This window comes from Adiantum capillus-veneris, chromosome 7, assembly GCF_014529385.1.
Source record: "Adiantum capillus-veneris isolate H3 chromosome 7, ASM1452938v2, whole genome shotgun sequence".
Taxonomy (NCBI): domain Eukaryota; kingdom Viridiplantae; phylum Streptophyta; class Polypodiopsida; order Polypodiales; family Pteridaceae; genus Adiantum; species Adiantum capillus-veneris.
Window position 1 is genome coordinate 44,432,672 of NC_140937.1, and position 18,468 is coordinate 44,451,139.

Here is an 18,468-nt window from a genome sequence, read left to right on the forward strand (position 1 = left end):
TAAGACTGAGGGCAGAGACAGGCAGATACCTCTACATTGCTATTTGCTACTTTCCTCCGAGAACTCCTATATGCATCACCTAGAGGAGAGTCCCCCTTTTCTATTTTGGATGATGACATATAGGAGTTCTCTAGGGATGGTTACATCATCATTTTAGGGGGCTTCAATGCTAGGACTGCCCATTACCAGACAATATTTTATGATACTTGAGAGGAGATGCTGAGAGAGCTGGATGTTGCAGAGATGGGCCTATCTAGAATATCACATGATCTGGAGTATACTGAGTATGGATGGCACTTGATAGACACGGGGACTACACATGGATTGGCCATTTTGAATGGCCTACAGAGATTTCCATCTGTGGGAGGTTTTACATGCTTTCCACACAGACATGGATCCAACACAATGGATTATGTCATGGCGCATCCGAGTTTTATCTTTAGTATCCAGGACCTCACAATTGGACCTAGACCTGTTGGTGTGCCTGTAGGTCATGCCCTTGTGTCAATGACCATCTCTTTCCAGTTTAGTGTAGCACACATACCACGGATAGCAGCCCCTACTCGCTACACCTTTACACGGGAGAGGGACTCTGTCTACATAGATGGGATCTACAGACGCATGTGCACTGAGGAGCCAGGGCGACCTCTGAAGGAGCTTACTGCTATGCTGATACAAACATTGCATGCTGCAGCAGCAGAGGCATACCCACACACCCGGCCTGAGAAGAGACGACGTTCTAGGAGCATGCCCCAAAACGACTGGTATGATGAGGAGTGCCGCGAGACGAGAGCCAGGCTTTAGAGGGAGGTGCTTTTGGGGGACATCACTCATAGACAGTCATAGATTGCCTTCTGACACCTAGTGCGGCAGAAGAAGAGGGTATTTTTGGCTCGACTAGAGAAGGATTTATTCTTGAGTTAGAACTCAGGTGAGACATGGCAACTCTTTCATGAGCACTCCTCCCCTCCTGCCATTACTTCTACAGAGGCATGGGGCCAGTATGCGTCATCTCTATACACAAATCTTGGACAGCCGCTTGTTCCTGACCCCCCCAAGCCATGCCCACACACATGTGCTTTTTTTCACCGCTGAGATGGTGATGAAGGCCATTGATGGGATGAGGACTGGGAGAGCATATGATCATGATGGCTTAGTGGCTGAGCATTTTATACATGCCAAGGATCTGCTCGCAGAGCTTCTAGTAGTGATGTTCAACAGTGCCATGTGTGAGGGTTTGCCTGATACTAGGAATTATCTACTATTGTATCTATCTACAAGTCAGGTGACCCTATGGAGCTTGGGAATTATCGCACTATCATAATTGAACACACATGGTACGGTTGTACGCATCCATTCTTGAGCAGCAGCTAAGTAGATGGGCAAAGAGGGAGTCTAGGTGTGTGCTATTTCCCGCAAGCTTTCTTCCTAGCTATACCTGACTCAATTTGGAGTTGTGTATCAAAAGTTAGAGCACTTTTAGTGAACTGCACTTGAAACAGCACTCAAAACAGTCTTAGGACCAGTACACAGGAACTTTGGCTTGTTTCTTGGTCTCTAGGGTATACGCCAGCTGGGCAGGCAGGGTGCATGAGAGGTTTTTCTACTCTTGACCACGTTCTAACACTCAGATCCATTATTGAGGAGGGCAGATCACATGGGAGACGGATCTATTGTAGCTTTGTGGACTTCCGCAAAGCATTTGACATAATGCCCAGAGCTAGATTGATACGCAGTCTATAGGAGATGGGAGTACCCACAAAGATGATTTGGGGGATTATGGCATTATGCAAGTCAGTACTGGGGCATCTACGAACTCCAGAGGGGTTATCTACATTAGTTCACTCCACTATCGGGATGAAGCAGGGCTGCCCGCTCTCTCCTACTCTATTTGGTATGTATGTGGATTAGGTTTCTGACTATACTGAGAGAGAGGGTGATGAGGTGCAACAGTTGGCACGGACATGGATTCCACTATTGTTATATGCTGATGATATTATGTTGACCTCCGACTCTCCGGAGGGAAAGCATCGCCACTTTGATGCTTTGCATAGGTTTGAAACGACAGTGGTCTGTCTGTCAACCTTGGTAAAACCAAGGTTATGGTGTTCAAACTTCAATACCACCCCACAGTAGACCAGGAGATCAGCACCCACAATCACATACGGCAATGAGACAGTGGAGTATACAGATGCTTGCACCTACCTCGGGGTGGTCTTTAGTGGACCAGCACTTTCATTGAGAAGAGCAGCAGACACTAGACTGACTAGAGCACATGCAGCATTGGGTGGATAGGAGAGGATGCGTGCACAGATTCAATTTCAGGAGCCTCAGGCTTTTTGACATTTTGGTGGCTTTCGCATTGCTCTATGGAGTTCACATATGGCGCAGCTTATTAGAGCCAAGGCTTTAGTACCACATGAAATTATTCGAGTAGAGCTAGCTGCCCCCCCACTAGTGGTTGAGGTACTTACCAGATCAGCGTCCTTTTTACACCGCTTGTGGGACCTCCCCAAAGACAGATATGCCAGCCTAGCACTTGAGTCCTCTCAACAGTTAGCTTTGCAAGGAGACACGGCATGCTGGTATGGAGAGATGACATCATGGTTTTAGGTACACGGGTTCAGCATGGACAGATTGCTCCCCTTCTAGTACTCGTTGGATGCACCCTCTTAGACTCTCACACAGTCTGAGATCACCAGGCTCATCCGCCAAAACGTGATTTAGCTAGATACCATGAGGACTTGGATACAACCAGCTTAGGATTTGGGCACGAAGATGGCTTTCTATAGAGAGCATCTTCTCCAGCTTACTGAGGATGGTTTTGTGATGAGGCCCAGATACATGGACACCCACTTATCTCATGGGATACGATGTGCTATTGGCCAGATACGCACATCTTCACAACAACTTCAGATCGAGATTGGTAGATACAGCAGCGTACAAGCAGAGGCCAGGACATGTCCCCTATGTCACATGAAGCCTGAGATAGAGTTACACTACACATGCCACTTCCCAGTTTACTATGAGATACAAGGCCGCTTTCACTACCTGCTCAAAGAGGGCTTTGGACCACTCTCTAGAGTCATGGGGTATGAGGACCAGAGATGTCCGGGTCTGTTTTTGCTCGAAATGCGCAGACACAGAGAGAGCTTGATGATGAGAGGAGAGGCTAGCCAGTCTCAAAGACGGATCACAGACTTCTTTAGAGTGGACACTGGGCAGCCAGAGGTGCAGCTACCACAGCAGAGCTCACATTCTCCTCACACCAGAGGCACGTTGATCCATCAAGCCACCGAGCTAGGGAGATCCAGACGCTCACGACAACGGAGGACTACACAACATCGACAGAGGCTGCATCGGAGGATTCGGATCACTTTGGCCCGACATGCACGACACCCGGTCAGACTATTGACCATGGAGAGATTGATGAGATTCGCCAGCGACCGATGATGGATCTCCTATGATTTAGCTCTTTGGAGGATTGTACATCCTGCTCATCTTGTATCAACCTTTGTATCAGCTCTCACCCATTATATTCCCACACTCACACACACATTGTGTTGTATTACCCCCCAGTCACTACTTTCACCCCCCCCCCCCCCCCCCCCCCAACTCATATCTTACACAGTTCCAGTTAGCTGCTTAGTTCACATCTAGCACTTAAGATTTTAGTTTTTCACTATACTTCATTTTATTTTTGTACCCAGACATGATATAAGATCCACCCTGTATCACTTTGGTCTCATAGGTCATTTTGGCCTTTGAAGACCTTTAATATAACATTTCATCTCTCTCTTTCTCTCTCTCTCTCTCTCTCTCTCTCTAGCCTTTTGGATACTGATGTATATGTATATGATGCTTCGATTGTCAGAGAGCTCCATTGTATCAGCTCACCCTTTGTATTCCCTTTGTATCAGCTTTCACTCCACCCCTTTCAGTTCTTTGTACTTTTTGTACCCAGACCTGGTATTAGATTCACCACATGTAACCTTTTGGTCTCAATGGTCATTTTTGGCCTTTTGAAGACGTTATTATTACATTTCATCTCTCTCTCTCTCTCTCTCTCTCTCTCTCTCTCTCTCTCTCTCTCTCTCTCTCTCTCTCTCTCTCTCTCTCTGTTCTGCACCGCGGCTGCTCTGCACCTCCCTTGCGCCCACCCGTAGCCAAAGGCCTCTCTCCCGTTGCTCCCGCCTGTCCTCCCCCCGCTGCTCGGCTCCCGCTGTCCCCCCCACCGTTGCCCCCCCCCCCCCCCCCCCCCGCTTTCTCGCGCTGTTCTGCACCGCCCTTGCTCACGGCTGCTCTGCACCCGCCCTCGTGCGCTCTGCAACCTGCTCCCCGAAACCCTAACCTTTGCTTCCCCCCCCCCCCCCCTTAGAGAGAGAATGGCCCCTCTTGCACGAGCGTAGAGAGAGGAGGGAGTTGTAGCGTAGAGAGAGTGGTCTTTCATAGCGTAGAGAGAGAAATTTAGGCGTAGAGAGAGAGTGGATGGATTTGAGGGTAGAGAGAGAATGCGTAGAGAGAAAATCCGAGATCATAGAGAGAGAATAGGTCTGCTCGTGTAGAGAGAGAGAGAGAGAGAGAGAGAGAGAGAGAGAGAGAGAGAGAGAGAGAGAGAGAGAGAGAGAGAGAGAGAGGAGAGAGAGAGAGAGAGAGAGAGAGAGAGAGAGAGAGAGGGGGGGGGGGCGTAGAGAGAGAAAAAAAAATCCTCTCTCCAGTACCCCCCCCCCCCCCTTTTGTCGCGGCCTCTCAATCATGAGAAAGCCGAATAGCAAGGATGACCCGGTGGAGGATGCCATCCAAAAATGCAAAGAAGAACTGAGCGAGTCCATCAGCAAGATCAACCACCACCTCTTAGGTACTATTAACGGCCTCGACGCACGCGTGGCAGCACAGGAAAGCACGATACGTACACTCGAAGATCGCGTGAAGGCCCAAGATGAGGAAATCGCACTACTCAAGAAAGAGCTTGCAGAGGTGCGATCGCAGAATGTCCTCGAAGAGGGAGAACTTCAACCCTCTGTCATTGAAGAGCTTAACACGATCAAGGAACAAGTACGGGCCATCAAAGAAGGTGGGGAGCAACAAAAAGAAATGACGACCTCGTGGGTAGATGTGATCACAAAGACCCAGCAGAAAGCAGAAAAGGCTGAAAAATGGATCGAGATTGTCAAGAAAGGGAAAGGCAAGGAAATAACTCCCACCCCCACACCAACCATCATCAACCTGACACTCGAAGAGGAGCAAAGGAGACGTGTGCGGGCCCTACACGTAAGGGTATGTGGCCTCAGAGACCAAGATAATGTAGACAAAGAGGTGAAAGAACTCATGACCTTGGTGGGGGTCAACGAGCAGATGCATACAAGGGCTTGGAGAGTGGGCACCAAGAAAAGTGGGAGCAACGGAGAAACCTCGAAGGAAGAGCGACTCTAAAGAAGACGGGCATCTTTCTTGGAGATGACCTCACCCTCTCGCAGATTGCTCATATGCAAGAAGTAATGCCGGAAATAAGAGCAGCAAGGGAAAGGGGGAAGATTGCCTTTTACAGGGATGGAAAGGTGGTGATATTGGAGCGACGCCCCGCATGACGGTGCGAGACCTATGGGACCACACTAAAGATCGCAACCTGGAATTGTAACGGGTCACTCCGTCTCAATGTAGGGGCCTTTGAGGATAGGTTTATGGGGAGAGACATCATTTCTACTCTGAGACGCATCAAGCACCGGGACAATCCATGCCATAGGTGAGCGGATATAGATGGGAGACAGCCTGCAGACAAGAGACCAGATCGGAGCATCGAGGACGGGGCTCAGGGGGAGTGGCAGTTCTATTCAGGGAGAAACTGCAGCCAATGATATATATAGCACGCAAGGATGAACAGGCTAGGTACATGTGGGTGAGGCTCAGGGCAAAGACGGGCACATACCTCTACATTGCTATTTGTTACTTTCCTCCTAGTACGTCAGTATATGCATCACCTAGAGGACAATCCCCCTTTGCTATTTTGGATAATGATATATGGGAGTTTTCCAAGGATGGTGACATTATCATACTAGGGGATTTCAATGCTAGGACTGCCCACCACCAGACAATATTTTATGATACTTCCGAAGAGATGCTCAGGGAGCTGGACGTCACAGAGATGGGTCTATCCAAACTATCACAAGATGAGGAATACACTGAGTATGGTAGATACTTGATAGATATGGGAACTGCACACAGATTGGCCATTGTGAATGGCCTACAAAGATTTTCGACAGCTTGAGGTTTTACTTGCTTTCTACACCGACATGGTGCAAGCACAGTGGATTATGTTATGGCCCAACCAGGTCTCATCCCATTCTTTCAGGATTTCATGGTGGGCACTAGGCCAGTTGGAGTAGCAGTTGATCATGCTATCATGTCTTTCACCTTGACCTTTCAGTTCAGCACAACTCCATTAGGCAGGGTCCCCATACACACTCGGTATACCTTCATGAGGGAGACAGATTCTGTGTATATGGATGAGATATTCAGGCAGCTATGCACCCAGGAGCCGGGACGGCCACTAGATGAACTCACTCAGATTTTGACAGAGACGCTCCATGATGCAGCATCAAAGGCATACCCCCACAGCCAGCCCACACGGAGACGATCTGGGAACATGCCCCAGAACAGTTGGTATGATGAGGAGTGCAAAGAGACGAGGATCAAACTACAAAGGGAAGTGCTCACAGGTATTACCACACATCGACAGTCACGGATTATCTTTCGCCGCCTATTGCGACGAAAGAAAAGGGCCTATCTATCTCAGCTAGAGCGGGATCTATATCAGCTATTTATAAGTCAGGACTCAAACGAAGCATGGAGGCTATTCCACGAGCATTCCCCACCACCCTCGGTCACCTCCACTGAGACATAGGGGGAATATGCCACATCTCTCTACACAGCATCAGGGCAACCACCTCTGCTGGACCCACTAGAGACATGCCCAGAGACATGTTCTTTCTTTACTGCCGAGAGGGTAAGGAAAACCATTGACAGGATGAAGACAAGGAGAGCGCATGATCATGATGGTATGGTAGCAAAGCACTTCATCCATGCCAGGGATATGCTTGCAGAGCTCCTGGCTATGATGTTTAATCGAGCCATGTATGAAGGCTTCTCGGAGACCTGGAGTATGTCTACGATTGTGCCTATTTTCAAGTCAGGAGATCCCATGATTCCCGCGAATTATCGCACCATCATGGTTGGCCACACATTAGCTAGGTTGTATGCATCCGTCCTTGAGCAGGAGCTGAGTAGATGGGCAGAGCGAGAGGGAATAAGAGCACCAAGGCAAGCAGGTTTCAGGAGAGGTTTCTCCACTCTTGACCAGATTCTGACACTCAGAGCTATTATTGAGGAGGGTAGACACCATGGCAAGAGAATCTATTGTAGCTTTGTGGATTTCCGCAAAGCTTTTGACACAGTACCGAGAGCCAGACTTATACACAGACTACAGGACATGGGTGTGCCTACAGAGCTGATATGGGGTATTCTGGCTCTATACAGGACAGTAATGGGACGGGTACGCACCACTGAGGGAATGTCTGACATGGTCCACTCCACTATTGGAGTAAAGAAGGGATGCCCACTATCCCCGACTCTCTTTGGGATGTATGTGGATGAGTTTTCAGACTATGCAGAGCGGTAGGGAGACAAGGGGGCTCAGCTAGTAGGGACATGGATTCCGCTGTTACTATATGCTGATGATATTGTGCTGATTTCAGACTCCCCAGAGGGGATGCAACGTCATTTGGATGCTTTGCATACATTTGCTCGTGACAGTGGATTGTCGGTCAATCTGGGAAAAACCAAGGTTATGGTGTTCAACACCACACCACAGTGGGTCAGGAGGTCGGCACCCACATTTATGTATGGCCAGAAGACTTTGGAGTACACAGATGCATATACCTATCTTGGGGTAGTATTCAGTGGACCGGTGTTTTCACTAAGGAGAGCATTAGAGACTAGACTGACGAGAGCATATGCAGCTTTGGGAGGACTGGAGAGGATGTGTTCGTAGGTTCAGTTTCAGGAACCGCGAACAAAGCTATGGCTCTTTGACACTCTAGTAACTCCAGCTATGCTCTATGGAGTTCAGGTATGGGGACCCTCAATAGACCACCATGGGAGATCTGGTAATACAGATGTATGGAGAGGCCTCTGGTCTCTATGATCGCTTGGATGATTCGGGCTAAGGCCTCAGTACCACATGAGATTATCCGAGCCGAGCTAGCTGCCCCCCCCCCCCCCGTGGTGGAGGCACTGACGAGATCAGTTTCCTTTATGCACGGTTTATGGGATCTCCCCAGAGACAGATACGCTCGGCTTGCCCTGGAGTCATCTCGACAACTAGCTCTACAAGGCGATACAGCATGTTGGTATGGACAGATGGCATCATGGTTCCAGTCGCATGGTCTCAATATGGATAGATTACCTCCGCTTCAATACTCCTTGGATACACCCTCCTTGTCTCTCACACATCACCAGGCCCATACGTCAAGACCTGGTTCAACTAAATACCAGGAGCACATGGATACAGCCGACACAGGAGTTGGGCACGAAGATGGCCTTCTACAGAGAGCATCTTCTCCAGCTCACGGAGGACGGCTTTGTGACTAGGCCACCATACATGGATACACACTTATCTCAAGGGATAAGATGCGCTATTGGACAAATACGCACATCCTCACATCAGCTCCAGATCGAGACTGGCCGATTCCGAGGGGTGCCGGCAGGAGCCAGGATATGTCACCTATGTAACTTAGAGTCAGAGACAGAACTGCACTACACATGCCACTGCCCGGCATACTATGAGATACGTGGACGCTTCCACTGCTTGTTCAGAGAAGGGTTCGGACCTTTTTCTAGAGTCATGAGATACAAGGATCACAAGTATCTCGGATTGTTCCTGCTAGAGCTGCGCAGATTTAGGGAGAGCTTGCTGAGGACATCAGGGGAAAGACAGTCTCAGAGACGAATCATAGAGTTCTTTACACCAGACAGAGGAGAGCAAACGGAGCAGTCATTACGGCCTACTCATACTAGAGGTACACTGCTTGACAGAGCCACTGAACTTGGCAGATCCAGACGTCCACGACCTCGGGGGGTCTCCCACTACCGACGAAGGTTGCAACAGAAGATACAGATCACTCTAGCTCGACATGCAAGACGCCCGACCAGAGTTCTGACCATGGAGGAAGTCGATGAGATCCGACAGCGACCGATGAGAGATTTCATCTGAACCCACACCCCCCTCCCCCCCCCCCCCTTCCCCTTCCCTCCCCCCTTATTTCCTCTCTCCTTAGTGCCTTAGTGTTTTAGTGTTAGTTCTTTGTAACTTGGTAACTTTGTAACTTGGTAATTCCCGTACTCAGACATGGTGTGAGATTCACCAATTGTAACTTTTTGGTCTCATAGGTCATTTTGGCCTTTTGAAGACGTTAATATTTCATTTTCATTTCATTTCATTTCTCTCTCTCTCACACACACACATATATTCTACACAGTTCCAGCTAGCTGCTTAGTTCACATCTAGCAGTTAAAATTTTAGTTTCTAACTTTACTTCATTTTATTTTTGTGCCCAGACATTGTATTAGATCCACCAAGATTGTATCAGTTTGGTCTCATAGGTCATTTTGGCCTTTTGAAGATGTTTAATATAACATTTCATTTCGTTTCTCCTCTAGCCTCAGCTATGTTGTATGCGGTGCAGATATGGGGACCTTCTGTAGGCCAAGATGGTTGGAGACGTATGGAGAGGCCCTTGGTCTCTATAATCTCTCGATTGATCAAAGCCAAGGCCTCCGTACCCCACGCTATCATTCGAGCAGAGCTAGATGCCCCTCCTATGGAGATTGAGCGCTTACCAGATCAGTCTCCTTTGTGCACAGCTTGTGGGATACTACTAGAGACAGATATGTTAGACTGGCCTTGAGTCTTCTAGAGAGTTAGCTCTTCAGGGGGACACTTCATGCCAGTATGCACAGATGACATCATGGTTTTAGATGCATGGCTTCACCATGGACAAGCTGCCCCCTTTCCAGTACTCTCTTCAGACACCCTCGATGTCTCTTACACGGGTGGAGATTACTAGACTCATTCATCAGGACCTGATCCAGCTAGATACCAGGAGGATGTGGATAGAGCCACCACAGGAGTTGGGCACGAAGATGGCTTTCTATAGAGAGCATCTTCTCCACCTCACAAAAGATGGGTTTGTGATTCGACCCAGCTACATGGATACACATATGTCTCATGGTTTGCGGTGTGCCATTGGTCAGATATGCACATCCTCACATCAGCTGGAGATTGAGACTGGTAGATTTAGAGTTATACTAGCAGACAACAGGATATGCCGCTTATGCCAGCTAGAACCAGAGACAGAGCTACACTATATATGTCATTGCACAATGTACTATGAGATTCGGGCCGTTTCCATTGCTTATTCAGAGAGGGTTTCGGTCCTTTCTCTAGGGTCATGAGTTATGAGGATCAGAGATGTCTTGGGCTATATCTACTTGAGTTACACAGATATAGAGACACTTTACTGGGGAGAGCTATAGAGAGACAGTCCCAAAGACGGATTACAGATTTCTTTTCGCTAGATATGGGACAGCCAGAGGAGCAGCCATCACTGCAGAGCTAGGCCCACACTCATTCGACCATTACCGGCACTCTCATCGACCGAACATTGGAGCTACGGAAATCCAGACGGCCACGATTGAGGAGAGGGGCTACACAGCATCCACGGAGACTACAGCAGATGATTCGAGCCATACTCTCTCGACATCCAGAGTGCAGATGAGGATGGATTCTAGTAGTAGTAGTATTTTTGTACCCAGACATGGTATCAGATTCACAATTTTGTAACAGTTTGGTCTCATAGGTCAATTTGGCCTTTTGAAGACGTTAATATAACATTTCATTTCATTTCTCTCTCTCACGTTGTGTTAACATTCATTTTACCTTGTGAGAGCACGTTCACGCGCGCGCGCGCACACACACGCGCTCAAGCCTACGATTCCAGTTTACTTTGAGTTCTTGAAACATAACGACAACCATTTTTTGAGTTCAAAGTCAGCATATATAATCAAGGCCATTGATATGATGGAGTTTATTTTTAAAATTTTTTTTTAACAAGAACATGAAAAGAGAGAAGCTTACCTATAAGAACTTTTGTTAAGGCTACATGAGCTGCCCAAAACTCTGCAACTTTTTTTGAAGGAGCCACACGTCCCAAAAATGTTGTATCGGCCACTTTGACAGTGCTGTAGAAAGCAGTGTCATTGAGAGATGCCAAAGTTGTGGTTGTATATACAGGAGGCACCAATCTTGCAGCTCTTGTGAATTCCAATAGCTCAGCCTTCATAAGTCCTGGTATCGGAATGCCCAAAAGTTCACAACTTGCCAAAACCTAAATAAAAAGTATGTGTTTCCAGTATCTATAGCAAAGCTAAAGCTGAGCAACCTAACAGTAACCAACTTAAACCTAAAACTACAGACCATTCCTTGCTCCTGTTACAAGGACAACCCCCCCCCCCCCCCCCCCCCAAAAAAAAAAAAAAAAAAAAAACGAAACGAAACAAACAAGAGCAAACCACCATCACCACCCCAAAAAAGGACCCAAAACAACCCAAAACATGCAGCACTCAATCTCAGCCTTCCCGTTCACCTCGTAACCTGTCCCCCTTTCCCTTCCTCGAGCTCGCACAGATCCCTGGCAAGCAGGAAAGCTCCCATATAGTAGTGTTATTTTCCTCCCGCCTGCCTCAAGAGTATACTCCAAGCCAATATTTGAGCGATGGCTTCACTATACAAGTAGAACAGAAGACTCGCTTATTTATTGGTCTTTTGTTCCTCCCGTTTGCCTCAAGTACTCCGAGCCAATATTTGAGCCATGCCTTAACTATACAAGAGGGATTACATCTCGTTGCTTAGGTACCAAAAATTACTGATTTCAACTTTGCTCATTTTTGTGGTTCCTTGAGGCCATGTCAGCTTTGATTATTGTAGTTGCCAGTTGGGGTGAGATGCTTGACTACTTCATTTGATACCTTGAGGACCTAGAGGTAAATTTGGTGGCAGGTTCATGTTTACCACATGGCAGTCGGGGCTGAAAAGGCCCTTGATTGATAAGCTGGATTTTTGTTCCTCATGTGCAGAGTCACCTAGTAGGATTGGATGACTGAGAATGTCCTTGTTACCTTGAGAACTCAAAACTCTTCGAGTTACTCACCACCTTGGTGATGTTAATGTTACCGGATTGTTGACAACCTTATGGTCTTTGGAAAGATTTGCAATCTACGAGAGAGGCCTTTTACATGTTCTTGAGCTCATAAATTGAATGCCCTGCCCTGAGTCTCTCTTGCTTTATATATGTTCATGAAAAAACAAGGCATGACAGGCGTTCAACCTTTTCTTCTGCACATGCTGGCCGAATGTCCTGCCCTGAGTTCTGATTGTAATGTAAAATTCCACAAGGACAAAGATTTAGAGGCAGGTTCATGTTTTTCTCTTGGCCACCACGGGCGAGGAGGACATTGATGCATAAAATTGGCTTTTCCTTCCCCTTGTGGAGAGTGAGCCAGTCCTTGGTAGGCTAAGGACTCGAACTCTTGCACTTCTGTAACATCCAGATTGCTTTGGGCAGATGATTGCCTTGAGTGCTATGTATTCATTCATGAGGACACTAGGCAGTAGCAGAATAGCAAGTAGACGCTTGGCGTGCAACGGAGGCGTTATGTGCTGCCATTAGCACCCTAGGTCTAGTACGATCTTCGGTCAACACGTTAATGCGATACGGTTTTTGTGTTATTCAAGGATATGTCATATAGCATATCTTGAAAGCATACATTGTCATCTCAGATATATTCCCCTTTCATTTCAAAACACTTGAGAGAGATTTCATGATTCATCATGCAACTTAGTGGTGGCGGCGTTGATGAAACCCAAGGATGGAATGCTCTCGTCCCCTCCTAATTGCCTTTTAATAGCTCTAAATCCAAATTCTTATGCCCAGCATAATACGTGCAATTCATTCTTAGGATAAGAGTTCAAAAGAAACACTCGTATTATTCAAAGACTTCCAAGTCTAATACAAAAGGGAAGAAAACCTCTCATGTCTCTTAGCACTCTGACTAATCCCCCATTCCATTCCCCTTCTTTTAAACCTCCCCCGATACTTCAATCTGCAAGCTCCATAAGCTGTCCCATGTTTTCTTCGTCCTTCTCGTCGAGGATACGAAGAAGGCCATCTTCCTTAGCTCCTCATATAAGATATAAGACAACTCGAGCAAAAGAAATGAAAAATTATTCTTTGTAAATATAAGAACATGCTTGACACATAAAAAATACTGCCACTCTCACACATTGTACATTGTACAATGGCTTCAAGTAAAAAATTTAGGAGAGGGTAAAGGGTTTAAAAGTTGTACGTGTTATAGTGTCCATCAGCGTGAACATTGAGTTGACGCCTTGTTGGAAAGTAGCAATTCAAAGCTAGCCCCCTTTCGGCAGGTTATACATTACACAAGAACATAGTGGCATAAGTGATGAGGAAGGGAGCAATGCAGGTCACCATTGGCAAGAGTGGGGGGAACAAGGGGCCTACTTCTCCTAGTGTCACATAGCACCCTATGTAGGAGTGAGGTAGAGGGGGGCCGTCAAGGTGGACCATCGCAGTCACATGAGCTCTAATGGTTTTGTGCACGTCGCCATGCCATATGATGAGCAAGAAGTTGCTCCCATACCAATGTTAATGCTCGCAACGATCCATAGTGCATACATTACATGACACAAGCCAAACACGCACATATAACAACCTAAGGTATAGACATCCAGTTGGGTTTTGTCACACAACTAACCTAAGACTCTAAGCTTGCAAGGACGATCTGTATATGTGGTGTGGGACTCACCTCATATAGGTGTGTGGCTAGGAGAACATGCACGGGAAAGTGGAATGCTTTAGTGAGTTTGCATGGTGGTCTAGTTTAGCCTATGTATGTAATCTTTGATCAAGTAAAAGACGCTCTTATTTTTGGCCAAATTCTTCCTGTAAATCCTCTCCCTTCCTCTTCTTCTGCACTCTCCATCTAACCCTTCTCTACTTGAGGCCATGCAAGCCCTTCCAATGGTATCAGAGCTTGGTTCATCCTCCTAAAGCACTCCCTATGCCGTAGCCTCTGCTTGAAGATCGTCACTAGCAAGGAGGTAGAGGCTCTGGTCTTCCTGCAGCAGCTAGCAAGGAGGAAGAGGCTGTAGCTGACCTGCAGGAAAACTCAGAAGGATGCCATCAACATGAGTGCCGTGGGACGCTGAAGTTTTTCCAGCACAACCTTCAACCCACCGTGGAGATTGATTGTGCTTTTGCTACAAAGCTGAAGATGAGAAACCTCTTTGAGAGGAATCTTCAAAAAATTCAATCACGGATGTGTATGCTTTACAAGGTGGAAAGATACGATAAGTATGGTAAAAAAGAAACGTTAAAAAATGTTGTGTAGTATGGGTAATCACTACATGCAGATACTCACTAACCCCATATAGTTGTGTGCTAGGAGAACATGCAGGTGAAAGTGCTCTAGTAAGTTTGCATGGTGGTCTAGTTTCGCTTATGTATGTATTCTTTAACCAAGAAAAAAACTCTATTTTTGGTTGGTTTCTTCATGTATGTGCTCTCCCTTCCTCGCCTTTTGCATTTCTCCATCTCCCTCAGCTCCACCCCTTCTCTGCTTGAGGCTGCGCAAGTCCTACACATCCAACTCACTTCCAGCCATAGAGACTAACTGGCTCACCTCCGAGCTTGGGAGCATGCAGCTACTCCGTCCTAGTGGCTCACCTCAAGTCCTACACATCCAACTCACCTCCCAGCCATAGAGACTAACTGACTCACCCCCGAGCTTGGGAGCATGCAGCTACTCCGGCATAGTGGCTCAACTCTCATTTTTGGTCAATTTCTTCATGTATGTGCTCTCCCTTCCTCGTCTTTTGCATTTCTCCATCTCCCTCAGCTCCACCCTTTCTCTGCTTGAGGCTATGCAAGTCCTACACATCCAACCCACCTCCCAGCCATAGAGACTAACTGACTCACCCCCGAGCTTGGGAGCATGCAGCTACTCCAGCTTAGTGGCTCACCTCAAAAGACTGGCGTCCCGTCCCACCAGCCTATATCCTAGTTGGGTGTCCGGGTAAGTACTACCAAAGGTCTATAGTCCAAGTGAGGTGATCACACAAGAGAGCTTACAAATGAGCCCATGGTCCTATTTGTAGGACTTCATGACCACCCTAACCTGAGGAATCGGTTCACACTGGCTGGAAACTGCTCAGGAGCTCATACTAATATCTAGGATCGTAACATCACGAGAGCCTCATTATACATATGCTGTTTTTTCATTGGGAGAGTCCCCCCTTCACGATTGTTGTAGCCCTCTCTTGTAGAGGTGGTTGTAGCCCTATGGGCAGTTTCATTAACTAATAAAAGGATCTTTTTCTCGGAAAAAAAACATCACAAGAGCCCAAAGGTCAACCCTAGGACTCTCCCTCCCCGATACTAACCCCAACCCAAAATCTTCAAAGCCATCCACTATTTGCAAGATAGCAGCATCTCTAGTCCTTGACCTTGACGATGCACTTTGGAGGCTGTGGCGGACCTACACCACTTCAAAGCACATGGTAAGGCAACGCCAGACAAGCCTACTACTGAAAATGTCCTCAAGACCACACATTCAGTAAGTGTCCCTCCACTACATGCTTCGCCTTAATTACACCTTCAGAAGTGATACAGTTGCTCTTATTCAATCCCTGAACCCAGGAGGACGTCCATCTTCCTCTACAACCATCAGAGTCCTATAAGATCCCTTGTACCCATTTGCCCCCCTCACTATTTATAGGAGTCTACACCCTACAATCTCAATCTTTGGGAAGAGTTCACTGGATTGATAGTTGAAAGGAGGTCCAGAATCAATCTCATCCCTGAGTTTACCATGCTAGCATTCGGTCTGTAGCCTACTAGATCAGCGCCTTTCACAGACGCCCTAGCAAACCAAAGAACAGTATGGTTATGAGCACTGTTGAGCACATGCCCCTGTTGGTTTAAGACTTCATTTTCCATTTGGATCTCGGGTGCAATTTCCTCAAGTGGAGAGTGGTTTCCCTCTACTCATTGGCCAACCTTGGCTAAGGCACACTATGGGTCCTTTGCAGTGTATCGAGGGTTGGTTAAACAATTCATGTGTGTACCTTATGTCATCTCTATCTCTATTTTGCATGTTGATTCAATCATTCTAGTTCCATGTTTCACTACAGTTTGAGATATCATATCTGAGTGGTACTACAGGCTAGCACAGAGTACTGGCACTCTGAGTGAGACTTTGAGAATACTGCTCTGGGGATACCCACATCACGCACTGAGCACCAGTACAGATTTCTCTGCTACACCAGTGCACACTGAATGGGAAATAAACAAGTGAGAAAAAAAAAGTAAAAGTCGCAAAATCAAACAGTAAAAAGAAGTATGAGATCAAAAGATCTAAGTCAACCTCTAGGTCAATGTCCAGAACTAAAAACTAAAGTTCCCAATATCTAAGGAACCTTCCCTTCATTGCTAAACTAAATGTCTGTCAGCTAGCTTGCAGAAACAAGAAAGCACTGAGATGCAAGGTATCAAATGAGGAGATATGGTCAAAACTTCCATATGTCACATTTTATGACCAATCTTAAGTGATTTAACTCACTGAGTTGTACAAATGACCTGTCTATTTTAGACATACTACAGAGAAGGGAGGGATAACTGTGTACAGGAATTATACTTACCAATTCTTCATGTGAAGCAAGCATGCTTCTGCGGCTACTAGACAGCTCCGTGCTTTTAGCACTCTCCTTGTCTCCTTTCCAATCATTTATCACTCTGTGAGATGTCTGCAAATAGAAAAATCTCAAGATAAAAAAGCTTTCTTAATATTCAAATTACCGCTGTGTCCAGCAGCAAAGCTGATTCCCATGTACTTACCAGGTGAGATTCCCAACCTTGTACATTTGTTGTCAAAGGTGAATGATCTGCAAGCGAAGTAAAGATGGGAAGGAGAACTGCAGCGTCGAGGGCAGCATAGTGCAGCTGAATTAGCAGTTAACAGCATCTTTGCTCAAAAACGAGTTCAAGAAAATAACTGTTCAAAAAACAAGCCTTAAAACACAGAACAAAACCTGTTTCTTGCTCAAAGGACGAGTCTCCCAATCACTCATCCGAGTCTGTTTGTTGAGAGAACAGCCCAAGACTACCTGAGGTTAAAAAGACAAAAAGCATGGTAAGAAATCAGAGAATACGTAGAAAGGCCAGATGTTTTAAAAATGAGCTGACGACTGCATTAATTAGATGAGTATAGACTAAAATCTTTTATCAGCTGAGGTTGGGATGAAATAAATTACAGCGGTACTTTAAGGGTGTAATTACTAGAGAACATTCTACCCTGTGCCCATATAAGTGGAGCAGCTTTCTGCAGTTCAAATCCTGAGAGAAACACTCCCTGTTTCCCTGCAATACATTCATCAAGCATATACTAACACACATCCTAACCCACACTGGATTTCGGACAACAATTATCAATCACATCACATCTTTGTCCGCATCGGACTTCAGTTGCAATCTATGTAGCCATCACATCCAGGCCTCACCGACCTCTATACAGATGTCATGGTGCGCTAGATTTCTCATCATCACCTCAACGATGAACAAACAAAATGCTGTGGATAACCCAGCTCACATACTCAAGGAAACATACAATTTGAAAGAGAAAACATTCTTGTTTGAACATTCAAATTCATATCAAATGTACATATATAGCAAAGTACCCCCAAGCGCGTCAAAGCCATAAACAGCAGGCTCTATTCTCATTCTGTCTTGTTATGTGACAAAAGAGTGGAGTGGTTGCCCTCTTGCACACGAAGCACACCGCACCAGACTCAAATGGCTAATTCAGTATGCCCTCTCGGAACCGGTACAAATCTGCAGACACTTTCAAGTACTTGAATCGAAAGGGAGCTTAGCACTTGAGACTAGACACAATGACGTGGAATTTCCCACTCACTACGCAACTTGTTACAAGCTTGGACACTCCAAGTGAGAAATCAATAGCAACACACTAACAGAAACTGAAAAATCAGAGAGAGAGAGAGAGAGAGAGAGAGAGAGAGAGAGAGAGAGAGAGAGAGAGAAATGAAATGAAATGAAATGTTATATTAACGTCTTCAAAAGGCCATAGTGACCTATGAGACCAGAAAGTTACAAGGTGGTGGATCTGATACAAAGTCAGAGTAACAAAATAACCTAATCAACAGTACAAAACAAAGATATATATTATGGGATTCTAGATTGGTCGATGTGAGCTAAGCCGAAAACTAAGCAAAAATGGGCGGCTAGTTGGGATAGTTGAATCACAAAAGATCTAGCA

General features: G+C 46.3%; 1 protein-coding gene across 6 annotated transcripts in view; it reads right to left on the reverse strand.

The window, feature by feature from the left end:
- The window catches only part of LOC147453769 (Polynucleotidyl transferase, ribonuclease H-like superfamily protein), a 138,891-nt gene that overhangs the window by 34,932 nt on the left and 85,491 nt on the right, over positions 1-18,468 (reverse strand). For 4 of the 6 annotated variants that reach the window (XM_086515862.1, XM_086515861.1, XM_086515859.1 and 1 more), the window contains 4 exons: positions 17,225-17,299; positions 17,031-17,135; positions 16,835-16,939; positions 11,192-11,441 (listed from right to left, as the gene is read on the reverse strand). In XM_086515862.1, coding sequence (XP_086371988.1) covers positions 11,192-11,441; positions 16,835-16,939; positions 17,031-17,135; positions 17,225-17,299 — 535 coding nt within the window. Of the gene's footprint in view, positions 1-11,191; positions 11,442-16,834; positions 16,940-17,030; positions 17,136-17,224; positions 17,300-18,468 lie in introns of those variants that run through there. The other 2 variants (XM_086515864.1, XM_086515863.1) reach the window with 2 other exon arrangements.